General features: G+C 34.5%; 2 protein-coding genes across 2 annotated transcripts in view; one reads left to right on the top strand and one right to left on the bottom strand.

Moving 5' to 3' along the window:
- Nucleotides 1-7,037, top strand: part of Atg16 (Autophagy-related 16) — a 792,563-nt gene extending 785,526 nt beyond the window's left edge. The window contains exon 11 of the mRNA XM_076539815.1: nucleotides 6,987-7,037. Coding sequence (XP_076395930.1) covers nucleotides 6,987-7,022 — 36 coding nt within the window. The 3' untranslated portion in view covers nucleotides 7,023-7,037. The remainder of the gene's footprint in view (nucleotides 1-6,986) is intronic.
- Nucleotides 1-12,023, bottom strand: part of neo (ZP and PAN domain-containing protein neyo) — a 474,339-nt gene that overhangs the window by 417,314 nt on the left and 45,002 nt on the right. The gene's annotated exons all lie outside the window — the stretch shown is intronic.

Below are 12,023 nucleotides of genomic sequence, written 5' to 3'. Positions count from 1 at the left end.
TCAATTTTTCCATTTTTCCATTTTCCATTTTCCATTTTCCCATTTTCTATTTTCCATTTTCCTCATTTCCTAATTTTCAAATTTCCCATTTGCCCATTTTCCCGTTTTCCAATTTTCTAATTTTCAAGCTTTCCAACTTTCCAGTTTACTATTTTAAAAATGTTGAAATCCCCAAATTTATTCATTTTCAAATTTTATAGTCATTAAGTTTCTCTATTTTGATATTTGGAAATGTGGAAATCTCATATTTTTAATTTTGCAAACTTAGAAATTTAATATTTCTGCATTTTTATACTTCGAAATTTCCAAATTACTATATAAAAATTTTCACTACAAAAATTTGGGAATTTGAAAAATTAAAAAAATCATAGAGTGCGCAAATTGTTTTTTTACTTGTTTTTATAAACAACAAAAATCTGAAGAATTGTAAATAACACTTTCATAAGTATCAATTGAATTTAGAATAAAATGTTCGTCTCTTATCATTCTATAAATTTGAATAAATTAGGAAATAAGCTGATAAAAGGATGTTTCATTATAAACATCGTATTTTACTCAATATATTTACATCTTGTTACTGTACATAAAAAGCAAAACTTTCCCATTAAAGGTTTTATGTATCTTTATTGGTTTTCGAGACAGTACTTGTGGCTCGAAACTTGGAAGGGTGGTTTCACCCCTTGAAGTCGCGTCTCAGCCGATAAAAAATAGGTGTTCTTTATTTCTACTTGCTTAAAAAACATACGGTCCTTCGTAAAAGTCGGAGGGGTATATTTTCGAATATTTCTTTTTAAGTAACTTTTCAAGATCAGCACAAATATCATTTGAATATTACCCATAAAAATCCTGACAAAAAGTATGAAACTGACACAACTGACTATAGAAAAAAACAAAAATCGTCTCAAAATTCCAACATCCAAAAATTCAAACATCTGTATACGCAAAGTTCGAGAACGCCGTAATTCAAAAGTTCCACCTCTGAATATATTGAAAGGAATTTGTGCATAAATCAGGATGACTTAAAATCTTGCACAAGACATAAATATAGCTCTCAGCTATAAGTAACAACAATACAAGACATACAATACAGTAAACACAGTAAGACATATTAAAGACGTACAAACAGTAGTAACATACAATAAGTATGTGAATCAAGATGGCTTAAAATGTCACATAAGTCTTAAATATAAGTTGAGACTATGAGTACCATTGTTTAAGAGACAGGTACACATATCAACCCAGAAGTTGGAGCGGCTGGGTCAACCTCTTCAGCGTCAACTTGTGGATTGACATCGGTTACTAGAATTGGTTGTCGCGTTTACAAAGATCTGAAGAGTACACATAATCCATAAATCGAGATAACTCAAAATGTTACATAAGACTTAAATATAAATTGAGTCTGGGCACCATCGTTTAAGAGACAGGTACAGATATCAACCCACGAGTTGGAGCGGCTGGGCCAACCTATTTACGCGCCAACTTGTGGATTGACATCGGTAGCTAGAATTGGTCCAAATTGGAGCTTCAGAATTTGGAAGATTGAAAGTTAAGAAGGTTAAATGATCGAATTTAGTATGATCGAAAAGTGCAAATGTCAGGACTTTCGAAAATTGAAATTCAGAAACGTCAGGACATTGGCAAGCTGAAACTTTGGGAGATTCAAGCTTTGGAAAGTGGGGACTTTAGAAGGTTAGAATTTCGCAAGGTTGGGACTTTTGAAAGTTGAAAAGTAGGAAAGGTTGCGACTTTGGAAAGTTGGAATAGTGGAAGGTCGGAACTTTGAAAGATTGAACCTTCGCATGATTCAAATTTCAGAAGATGAGTACTTTGGAAGGTTGGAATATTGCATGGTTGGGACTTTGGAAGGTTAGAACTTTGAAAGATTAAAACTTTACAAGTTTGAAATTTTGAAAGGTTGGAACTACGGAGTGTTAGAACTTTGGAAAGTTCGAACTTTGCAGTGTTAGAATTTTGGAGCGTTAGAACATTGGCAGGTTGGAACTTTGAAGCGTTAGAACTTTCAAAGGTTGGAACTTTGGAAAGTTGGAACTTTGGAGCGTTAGAACTTTGCAAGGTTGGAACTTTGGAGCGTTAGAACTTTGGCAGGTTGGAACTTTGGAGCGTTAGAACTTTGGAAGGTTGAAACTTTGGAAGGTTGGAACTTTGCAAAGTTAGAACTTTGGAGCGTTAGAACTATGGAAGGTTGGAACTTTGGAAGGTTGGAACTTTGCAAAGTTAGAACTTTGGAGCGTTAGAACTATGGAAGGTTGGAACTTTGGAAGGTTGGAATATTCTAATGTTGGAATTTTCGGAGATTGAAATGTTGCAAGGTTGGAACTTTGAAGGGTTAGAAATTAGGGAGGTTGGAACTTAAGAAGGATAATAATTAGTATACAACATCTCGAGCCAATACCCACCGCAGAAAATATATGTAAGACCTTCATATTTCTATTCTGACCAATTGTAGCTCTTCCACGTCAACCTCTTCATGCACCAACTTGTGGATTGACATCGGTAGCTACAATTGGTTGTCTCGTTTACAGAGATCTGAAGAGTACACATGATGAATCGAAAATAATTCAAAATGTCACATAAGACTTAAATATAAGTCGAGGCTCCCAGCGTTCGAGAGGTAGCTAGAATTGCGTGGCTAGAACCCCGAAGAGGAAACATCGGTATCGCGGAAGCGTGCGTGAGCGGAGCGCATTTATTGCGAGCGTAAAGTAAAATTACCGGTGTAACTGCTGTTACCGCAGAAGCAGCTCGCTCTTTCTCCTTTCATCTGGCCGTTGGCCGCGTGCAACGCGAAATTCCCATCGTTTTAGTGGCAACTGAAGCAGAACCATTTTCGGTGCGAGACTGCGTAACGGGATCGGAGCCGAGCGTGTTTTCCCTCTTCTCGTCTTTATTTTCGTGATCTCGAACACGCCCGGAATTTCGCGCGTTCCCGTTCAGAGTCTTACCTGAAGAGCTCGCCACGAATCCTCGAACAACGAATTAGCAGCTGAAGGGTCACGTTCCCGGTTAATTGCCGCGGTAATTTTTACGCAATCTCCAGCTGTACCACCCTCCATGCTCTGTTCTCTTTTTTCCTGCCGTGAGATTTTTCAGGGGGAGCGAACAGAAAAGGGGAAAAAATTCACGAGCCAAGGGTTGCACGGTTCTTTTGTTTTTTTTTTTTATTGGATTGTATTCGGAGCGAGGTTGAGAACGTTGCTTTGAATTTTAGAAGCTCGCTGTTCTCAGTTCTGTAACAACTATATAGGATTTTTCACTGAGCCATTTTGATGTTCTTCTGTAATGAGTTCCCTTCAATTTTGGTTGGTTTGAGGTTGGTTATGTTGAGTACTAAAGTAAACACTGAGTGTATTATTGCGTGCGAGTGAAATATTAGGGACGTATGAAGATGTCAGATGTGAATCTGTTTGATTACAGATTTTTCCGCAATGGAGAATAAGTGTTGGAACGATTCTTTTGAAGAACTTTAGTCAAATACCTCAGACAAAGATTTTTTGTAGACGATATTTTAAATCATCAAGTTGCCATTGTCATTTCAATACAGCGATGTTAGCACAACATGATTAAATCCATAAATTTACAAATTTCCGAAATATTTCCAAAATATTTTTAATAAATATTGCAGGTCCTAAATTATTGACAACGTATATGTACTGATCGTGTGATTTCTCCACAATATGGTTGTTTCGTGAAATAATTCTACCTCTGAATTGCAATCGCAATAAATTAATTATTTCAGCAACTGTATGGCACATGGCAGTGTATTATAGCAACCACATATTCTCGTTTCCTTGTATTTGTAATAAATTTGTATTATTTAACTACGGTTATAATGAATGGTGTATGGAAATTGTCAAATGTGATTATAAATAATAATGTTCAAAAACCACAGACCAAAAATATTCAAAATATTTATTACAAAAGTAAATGTCTTGTGAAACTTGCAACGCATTCGATAGTATATAAAAAAAACTGGCACCAAATTGCAACCTCCTATTTCAACCGCTGGGGTAGTTAAAGGATAAAATCGGAACTCCATGCCCTACTTTTTCCATTTATTGACATTCAAAAAATCTGAAGCAATTCTGAAACGTTGGGGATTCAGTAGGATATGTCACAGAATTTTTGCAGATTTTTTCAAAATCGCAAACTACCGTTCTAAAAAATAAAGCTGCAAAAAGGTCAAAAGAAATGTGGTTTTTTATTGAGGATATAGTGGTACTACTTTTATATTTTCGTAATAATAACAATTACATTAGTGTAATTGTTATTCTCTATTTTTGTTTTAGATTTTTTCATAAGGTGCATTAAAAAAAAATCAAAAAGCTATTATTTTGTGTAAAAAATATATTTTTTTAATTTTCCTTTGTTCCTCAGTATACCATGTATTTATTAAATGGTCTTAAATGGATTTACATTCGTAATTGATACAAACTAATTTAAAAAATAGTATTCGTTCATTAAACAGTACTCTGTCGTATATAAATATCCTATATGAATAAATACTAAAAATTGAAATTTCACGTTTAAAAATTAAATGATAACCTTAATAATTGTTCCTATAATGTGTCTTAACACGCACATTCATGATTCTAATATCAGCCACCGTGTTAATTCGTAGTTGCAATGCTAATGTTAACCTTTTCAAGATTATAGACTCTTCCATTGCGTGTAACATGTGATTGAAAATATTTGAGGAGTGTCTGATCATAAATTCCTTTGTACACTTACGTATATAATGTACCAAATTTAATTCTCCGTCCTTTAATTATTTATATATTTCACTATTTCCATCGTTGTAATGTATTATCACTGGTTGATTACAATTTGTATCTCTCACCACGTGAGTTACAAAAATTTTCAAATATAATCCTACAATTTTGCGTCAACAGATTTTGTAAATACTTCAAAATAAAATATCGAATATTACATCGTTGTAATTGCCGTATAATCATTTACATATTCAACCATTTTCCTTGTTATCTATTGTCTTTCAATTACAATTTTTATTCGATCGAATAAAAAATCTCGAATAATCACGAGTAATTTTCATTCAGCCACCCCAACGTAATAAACTCTCAGAAATACGCAACAATTAACTATTAATTCCTGCGGAAACACGTAAACCCAGGCTTTCTAATCTCCCTTTCTTTCCTCTACTCCCGATAACAAGATGACACTCGTGCCGATCAGATTCACAAGCAGCTGGCCACATTCGCGTGGGTGATTTCCCGTTTAACGTAACTCGAAACGCGACTCGACTGTTATTCTTATCGTGCGATACCAAGGTTCCCTTGGTGTTGCATTCTATGGTGAAACGCTGCCGGCGATAGAGAACTCCTACAGAGAGTTCGACGACTTCGTTGAATGGCCTACGGCAAGTTTGACTGTTACTCGCCAGCTGCGTGCACTTTCGCGAAATTTCGCTTTCTTGGTGCTCGAGTACTCCCCTACAGAATCTCAAACTCTCAATGTACTGTAAGACCATGATAAAGCGAGCTACGGACCTACTTCTGTTACTCGGAGACTATTAATAATTGCTGGATTACTCAATTCCAGCTTATCGTCCACTCGATTTGGATTCTGTTCGAAATGTATTAGATTCCACGAACGGAAAGCTTTTTACTCCATATATTTACTATTAACATCTGAACTTAATGCACGGCAGAGTTTAACACGAATTAAACAATACATTGCGTAAACAACATAATGTGAAATATCAAAACACATGAAAACGATCATTCAATTGAAACGGTAAGCGAGTGAGCCAATATGGCGTTGTCTGATCTACGATGACGCGGAAGCCACTATAGTGGTCGTACAAGAAGATGGCGCCTGCAAAAGCCACTATAATGGCGCGTCATCAGAGGTTAATAGATTTTGTGGAGATCTTGTGTACTGTTCTTTTGATATATAATTTGATAATAGGTGGACTCCTTCAGTTTTAAATAAATTCTCCTAAGGAGGTAATAGTACTGCAGCAAAAAAATAGATCAAAATAATAAAGATACTTGTCTACAATTTCATGAATAATTATTAAAACACAAAATTACTACAATAAAGTTGAATGGTATAATAATTGAAAAAATTAATAAATGAAGGGAAAAAGGTTATATTGTATACTGAGAAAAGATGCGTGTATGGCAATAAAGGGGAATAAACCATTTCACATATTCCCGGTCTACGATTAATTAACTTTGACTAACTTTTTTAAAAAGATTTTGTTTCATAGCAAACGAAATAAGTAGCTAAGATGAAGGCAATGATTCTCCAAGGGTTTTATCGAACCACAGAAAGAAAGAGGATAAAGTAGCGAAAAAGAGGACAAGGGACCGGATGATTGGAGATTCTCTGTTAGTTCGTAATTTTCGAGTTCCAACGTTACTTTGGATGGATCGGGGGAAGATGGATGTCCCTTTTCGGGCGGTTGTTCGCGTTCCGCCACTTTGATGCAAGAGCAGAGCAAAGCAGAGTACGCATTTGGAAAGAGAGACCATTAGCAGAGCCATTTGAATATTTGCAAAGCGTGCAAACTCGTCACGGAGGTTAAAAAGATGTGTAATATACCGGCTGGCGTCGTTTCCACTCTGCCTTTGAAATTGTCGCATCGACTCTGATGCAGGAGGGGTACGAGGGAAATAACGGGAGAGCAACAACTACTCGAATCTTTATTTTCGAGCTTTAACGCGTTCACTTCCGCGGTAGTTGCTGTGATACGCGGTAATATGCGTTATTTGATAAATTAATGATTTATTTATTGATTATGCGCTTTTTCAGTGAGAGATAAATTAAGCTACTGAAATAAGTTTTGAAATATTGAAATTTAGTTATTTGATAATTTAGTAACTTTGAAATATGAATCAAATTTTTTTCTGTTACATTTTCAAGGTTTAAGTTCATGCATTGACAATTTAATGTTTATTGTCTTATATATTTTTTAAATGAAAACAAATTTTATTCTGTTGCAGGTAAGACCAACACACTTTCTGGCACTGAAAGGATAATGTAAGTTTTTGACTATTTACTTAATAAATCAGTAAATATAACTGTTGGTTAATACTACCAAAATATATTATCGGTTACCATTTTCAGTTCTGATTTACATATCGTAATACATAATTACAATTTCATACGTAAATATCAATATTAAGAACACGTACTTGTAATTTGAGTTCCTCAATTAATTTAGAACACCTATTAGTACTAAATAACATATAGTAATGTTAATACATCACTGAAATAATAATTAGAACTCTCATTTGCCTTTACATAAACTTTCGTCATTAATTCCTCAAAAGCTCTTTAATCCCAAGTTTCCACAAAACGAAGCCGCGCAAACAAATTTCATCCACATTTTCGACTTATCTTTTCCGCGAGTAACACCATCTTCGTTTATACCGAGATCGGTAACACCCCGTATTTTAAGCGTGTAAACATCCGTAGTCTTCTTATAACTCAAAGTAAATCTTGATACAAACTTCCGTGCGAAACACCATAATATTCCGCAAACAACTTCCTCAAATTCCTCGCCTCCCACATCTAAGCTGATAAATTCCATTTATTATCGACACGTTGTTCCAAGTCGTTATCGCGTTCCAAAACGCATGAAAGAAAACCGCTTCGTGCAATGCACTTGCATTTTCATTTGAAAACAAGACTGGAAAGGATTACGGGGCTCAAACGAGCCGCTAATATTTACCATTGACCCTATTTTTATACTTATTCCGCTCATTAAGCCGCATTCTATGAATATAATGGGTTACCTTTGCGAAGGGTTTGCTGTTTGACGGACAGCAGGCACCGTAAATTATCAGCGAAGAATCCTACGATAATCTGAAACTGAACATCGCGGAATCTATGAAGTTGTTAGTCACGCTTCTTGGAGCTGTCTGACTCGTTGACCGCCTGCTTTTCTTCTTTGACTCGTTATCGTTGAGTAGCGATTCGAGTGTCTTTAATTACGTGCCGGAAACCTGGCAATTGGCCTGATTGGAGGAAATTTTATATTTAGGACTCCGAGGATGATTTACGCATCACCTTCGGGCGCCATTACGGGAAGCTACCGTAAGAAAATGTTATGGTTCAATCGCCATCTTATTTTTGTGACTCTGTTGAATATTTGCTATAGTAGCAGAGTTTATATTAAGCGTGTATTTATTGAAATAGATTATAAAATTGACAGAAAGAACTGTTTAGGTAGAATTCAATGTTAATTGACTACTAATGGTAAATATCGAGATACATAGGATACGTACAAAATGGCGTCCTCTACAGGTAGTTTTGACCAACATAATTTCACGATTATACCATTAAAAATATATAGGATTACCCTGAACAAAATCATGTGGTGAAATATACAGAGATAAAGTGTAATTTTTTGTTTATATCATTAGATTGTCTCGTAACAATTATGGCGATTATACACATAGTATATTCATGTTTAATTTATGTGTTAATTATCTGTTGCTTGAGTTAATAATATATTTGCTATTTTTATCTGCTATTTTTAGTATATATATATTATAATAGTCATATGTATATATTCAAATTTAACAATTTGAAAATCTAAAACTCCTTTGAAATGTAAATTAAAAATGTGAACTCCTAAATTTCTCACTTTAAATACTAGCAAACTAAAAATTCAAAAATTAGGATATATAAAGAATGGAAGCCAGAATAAGTACCCCGTCGAGTACTATCGACGTCACTGATCATCATGTTTGCAAAATCCTAACTTCCGCGAGAATTACCCGCCAGTAGCAGCTAAAACGATTCGAGAAGCGATCTCTCGAAAATCCTGATAACGCCGCATCCCGCCGGTGGTCTTCTTCTGATCTGTTAAGTGTCGCGAATTGAAAATCACCGGCGCGGAAGGGCGAATAGGATTCAAATGCCTGAAGGTAGATGCGAGGCTCTTCCGGGAAGCAGCAGCCGACCGAAGAGGATTAGAAACGACGCCAGAGTTTGGAAGCGAACCGTAGCTCTGGTAATCCGTAAGGTATGATATTTCGTGTCCGAGGCGATAGTCGAGGAACACCGAATTGAGCGTCCGATTTAATTTACGCCGAACAGACGTTCCAACATGCAAACACGCCAACAGATTTTCATTTCGAATCTATGACGATTAATCCCTTGCCCTGTGATATCACACTCGTGACGCACGCTACTGTTTCGATGTAATAAAACAGACTCGCATTTTCACTGCAATTGAATTTTCTGGTCAGATGTAATTGTGAGCTGTAGAATCAAGGATCGATTGCAAAATTTACCATTTTGCTTTTTTGAACATTTCACCTTTTTTTACTTGTCTTAATGTTGGAACAATAATTAGCTAGCTGTGAAGGAAAAACGAGACATTTTAGAGAATTGCAATTTATTTTTTAAAAAGTTGTAACTGTGATGCCATCTATGATAGCGATTATTTATTAATATAAATAGAATTAAATATTAACTTTAAATTTTAAATTGGAAAGAATTCATTAGTTACAAAGAGGTGTGGCTGTAATTTGTTAAAATAAATATTCTTTGTATTCTTTGTATGTATTTTGAACACGAGTGAATAATTATTTATAGAAGTCACGCACAGAGATATTAAATTAATAAAATAGGGAAAGTAGACTGTTTTTATGAATTAGTGAATTTCACCTTGTGGTGAGTAATTAGAATGAAATTAATTTGAATTGGAAATGCGTTCTTTCGACTTGGTGTCAATTATCATTGATTTCTATCACTGCGAGACTGCAATTATACATTACGAGTGTTTGCTCTGTCAACATTATGACTGTTAAAGGTGAAATTTTTGGTTTATGAAATTTTCTACCTTCATATATTGAGATTTATGAATTTTTGGACGTAGGAAATTTTAGATATTTTAATTTTTTTCAGTAATTCCTCAAAGTATCAGTAATCGAATCTTTTACTATAGTTATCTGTTTTTGCTTCATATCTTCAAATTCAGAAATTTGGAAATTTAGAAATTCAGATATGTAGAAATGTAAAAATTTAGAAATATATAAATTTGTATAATTCATGAATCTTGGAGCTCAACTATATAGAAATTCAAAACCATGGAATATACATGAAAACTCTTAACAGTAAAATTTCATGTCTTTTTACACAATAATAAACATACTTGTCAAAATACACATTAAAAATCAAATATATACTCATCTAAAATTTTTTGCTTACATATCGTTCCTAAAAAACTTCTAAAATATTTACTCCTGATACAGACTACATAACAAAAAATTTTATTTCCGTCTCATATCTTCTTAGAAAGTGTTCAATTTTCATCCAACAATAGCGAAATAAATCGGAGATTTTCAACAGTCTGCTCCATTATTCAGCTCTCTCGTCAGCTATCGATGACGGGATTCGCGTGTGCGAAGAAAGGCGGTAAAACTTAGCGCAAAAACGAATTCCAAAGAAGTACTTCATCGTATCAGCGTAACAGCTTTCAATCTGCTAAGCGTTCGAATTACGTTTCTTGCAGCTGGCTCCAGGAAGAATGTTTTCTGACGTTTACGACGCCTTCGAGGAGCTCGCTTTTAAAGTTAACGCCGTGTCCCGTGGTTGCAGGAAAAATGGCGGAAAATGTTTCGCGAGTTGTACGCAAATCGAACTCTAAACGTATCGATTTAGCTCGCAATGCGTGCAATACAGATCTCTCTGTAATGTAGAACTACAGATCTATACAATACCGACCTCACTCTTTTTTTTCGGAAGAAATCTTAAATATGGGAAAATATTTGGGACAAAACTTGTAGGTTATGAAGGGGAGTATAACATGGTGGCAATAGTTTAATCGTTTGAAGGTTTTGTTACATCTTCAGTTTCTTACAGCCCTCATTTTTTATTGTATATTCTTGTAATCCTTGTCAGGACATTTTCAAAACACTATCTATGTTTTTGTGTGTATGTCATTTTCAAGATATGAAACTTCAAAGTCTACGTATATTCGCAATCTCTAAGGTGTACCGCACGAAGGTTGCACAATTACATTTACACCGCATATGGTCCATCATTGAAGTTTCATATCTCGGGAATGATTAGCTCAAAAAACAAATGGTAGTATATTAAAAATGTCCCAATGAGGATTGCAAAAAAATTCAATAAAAAGTGGGGGTGCTATTTAAGAAACTGAAGATGACGTGATCTTCGAACGACCATCCATGGTCGAATTGTTGCCACCATCTTATAATTCCCTTGATAGTCTACAATCTATAACATTGAAACATTTCTCCATATTTAAGACCTTTTTTAAAATATAAGGGGTTAGATTTTAAAGAGAACTTGTATACTATAAACTAGATGTACAATTCGTCAACGTATTTCATCGATATAATCACAAATTTTGCCGATAATTTCATTTCTACCGCGTTTCTCGTTAAAATAAATGATAAGATTGGAATTTGTCGCGTTCTCTTTTTGCACATTTCATCTGCCGTTTTTTTGAGAGGTAGAAGTAAAATTAATATCGGAACACATGTGTGTATATATGTATGCCGCTCTGTTATTAAATTTAATTCGCGTTTTATTGAACGGTTTTATCTTTTCGTCCAACGAATTGGACGTGTTACGATGTATACCGTACAGAGCTAATTAATTTAGGAAAGAATTCTATAAAGCGTGTATTCAGTTAAAATTGAAGGGTCCTTGTTGACTGTGTACGTATTTTATGAAAATCAGTCTGATATGCAAGATTGTTATGTATCGGAGTAAAATATTTTGTTATATGCAGGAAATAATCAGTTTAAGTGGAGCTGAATGAGAAATATTGTGTTTTGTGGTCTTTTGTTTAAAAATACATTTCAATGTTTTGCGATGAATATGCCTTGTGTTATACGTAAATAATTATTGTTATGTTTTGAAGACGATTAAAATGCAGCATTTGAAAAATATTACTAAAAGTAAAATAAGACGGTAAAACAAAAATTATTAACATCTTCTAGAAATTAGTGTACGTAAAATTAGTAGATGAGAAATTTAAAAATGTCAATTTGGAA

Source organism: Megachile rotundata, chromosome 14 (genome assembly GCF_050947335.1).
Source record: "Megachile rotundata isolate GNS110a chromosome 14, iyMegRotu1, whole genome shotgun sequence".
Lineage (NCBI taxonomy): Eukaryota > Metazoa > Arthropoda > Insecta > Hymenoptera > Megachilidae > Megachile > Megachile rotundata.
The sequence above is the reverse complement of the archived record's forward strand: the minus strand, read 5'-3'. Positions and strand labels throughout refer to the sequence as shown.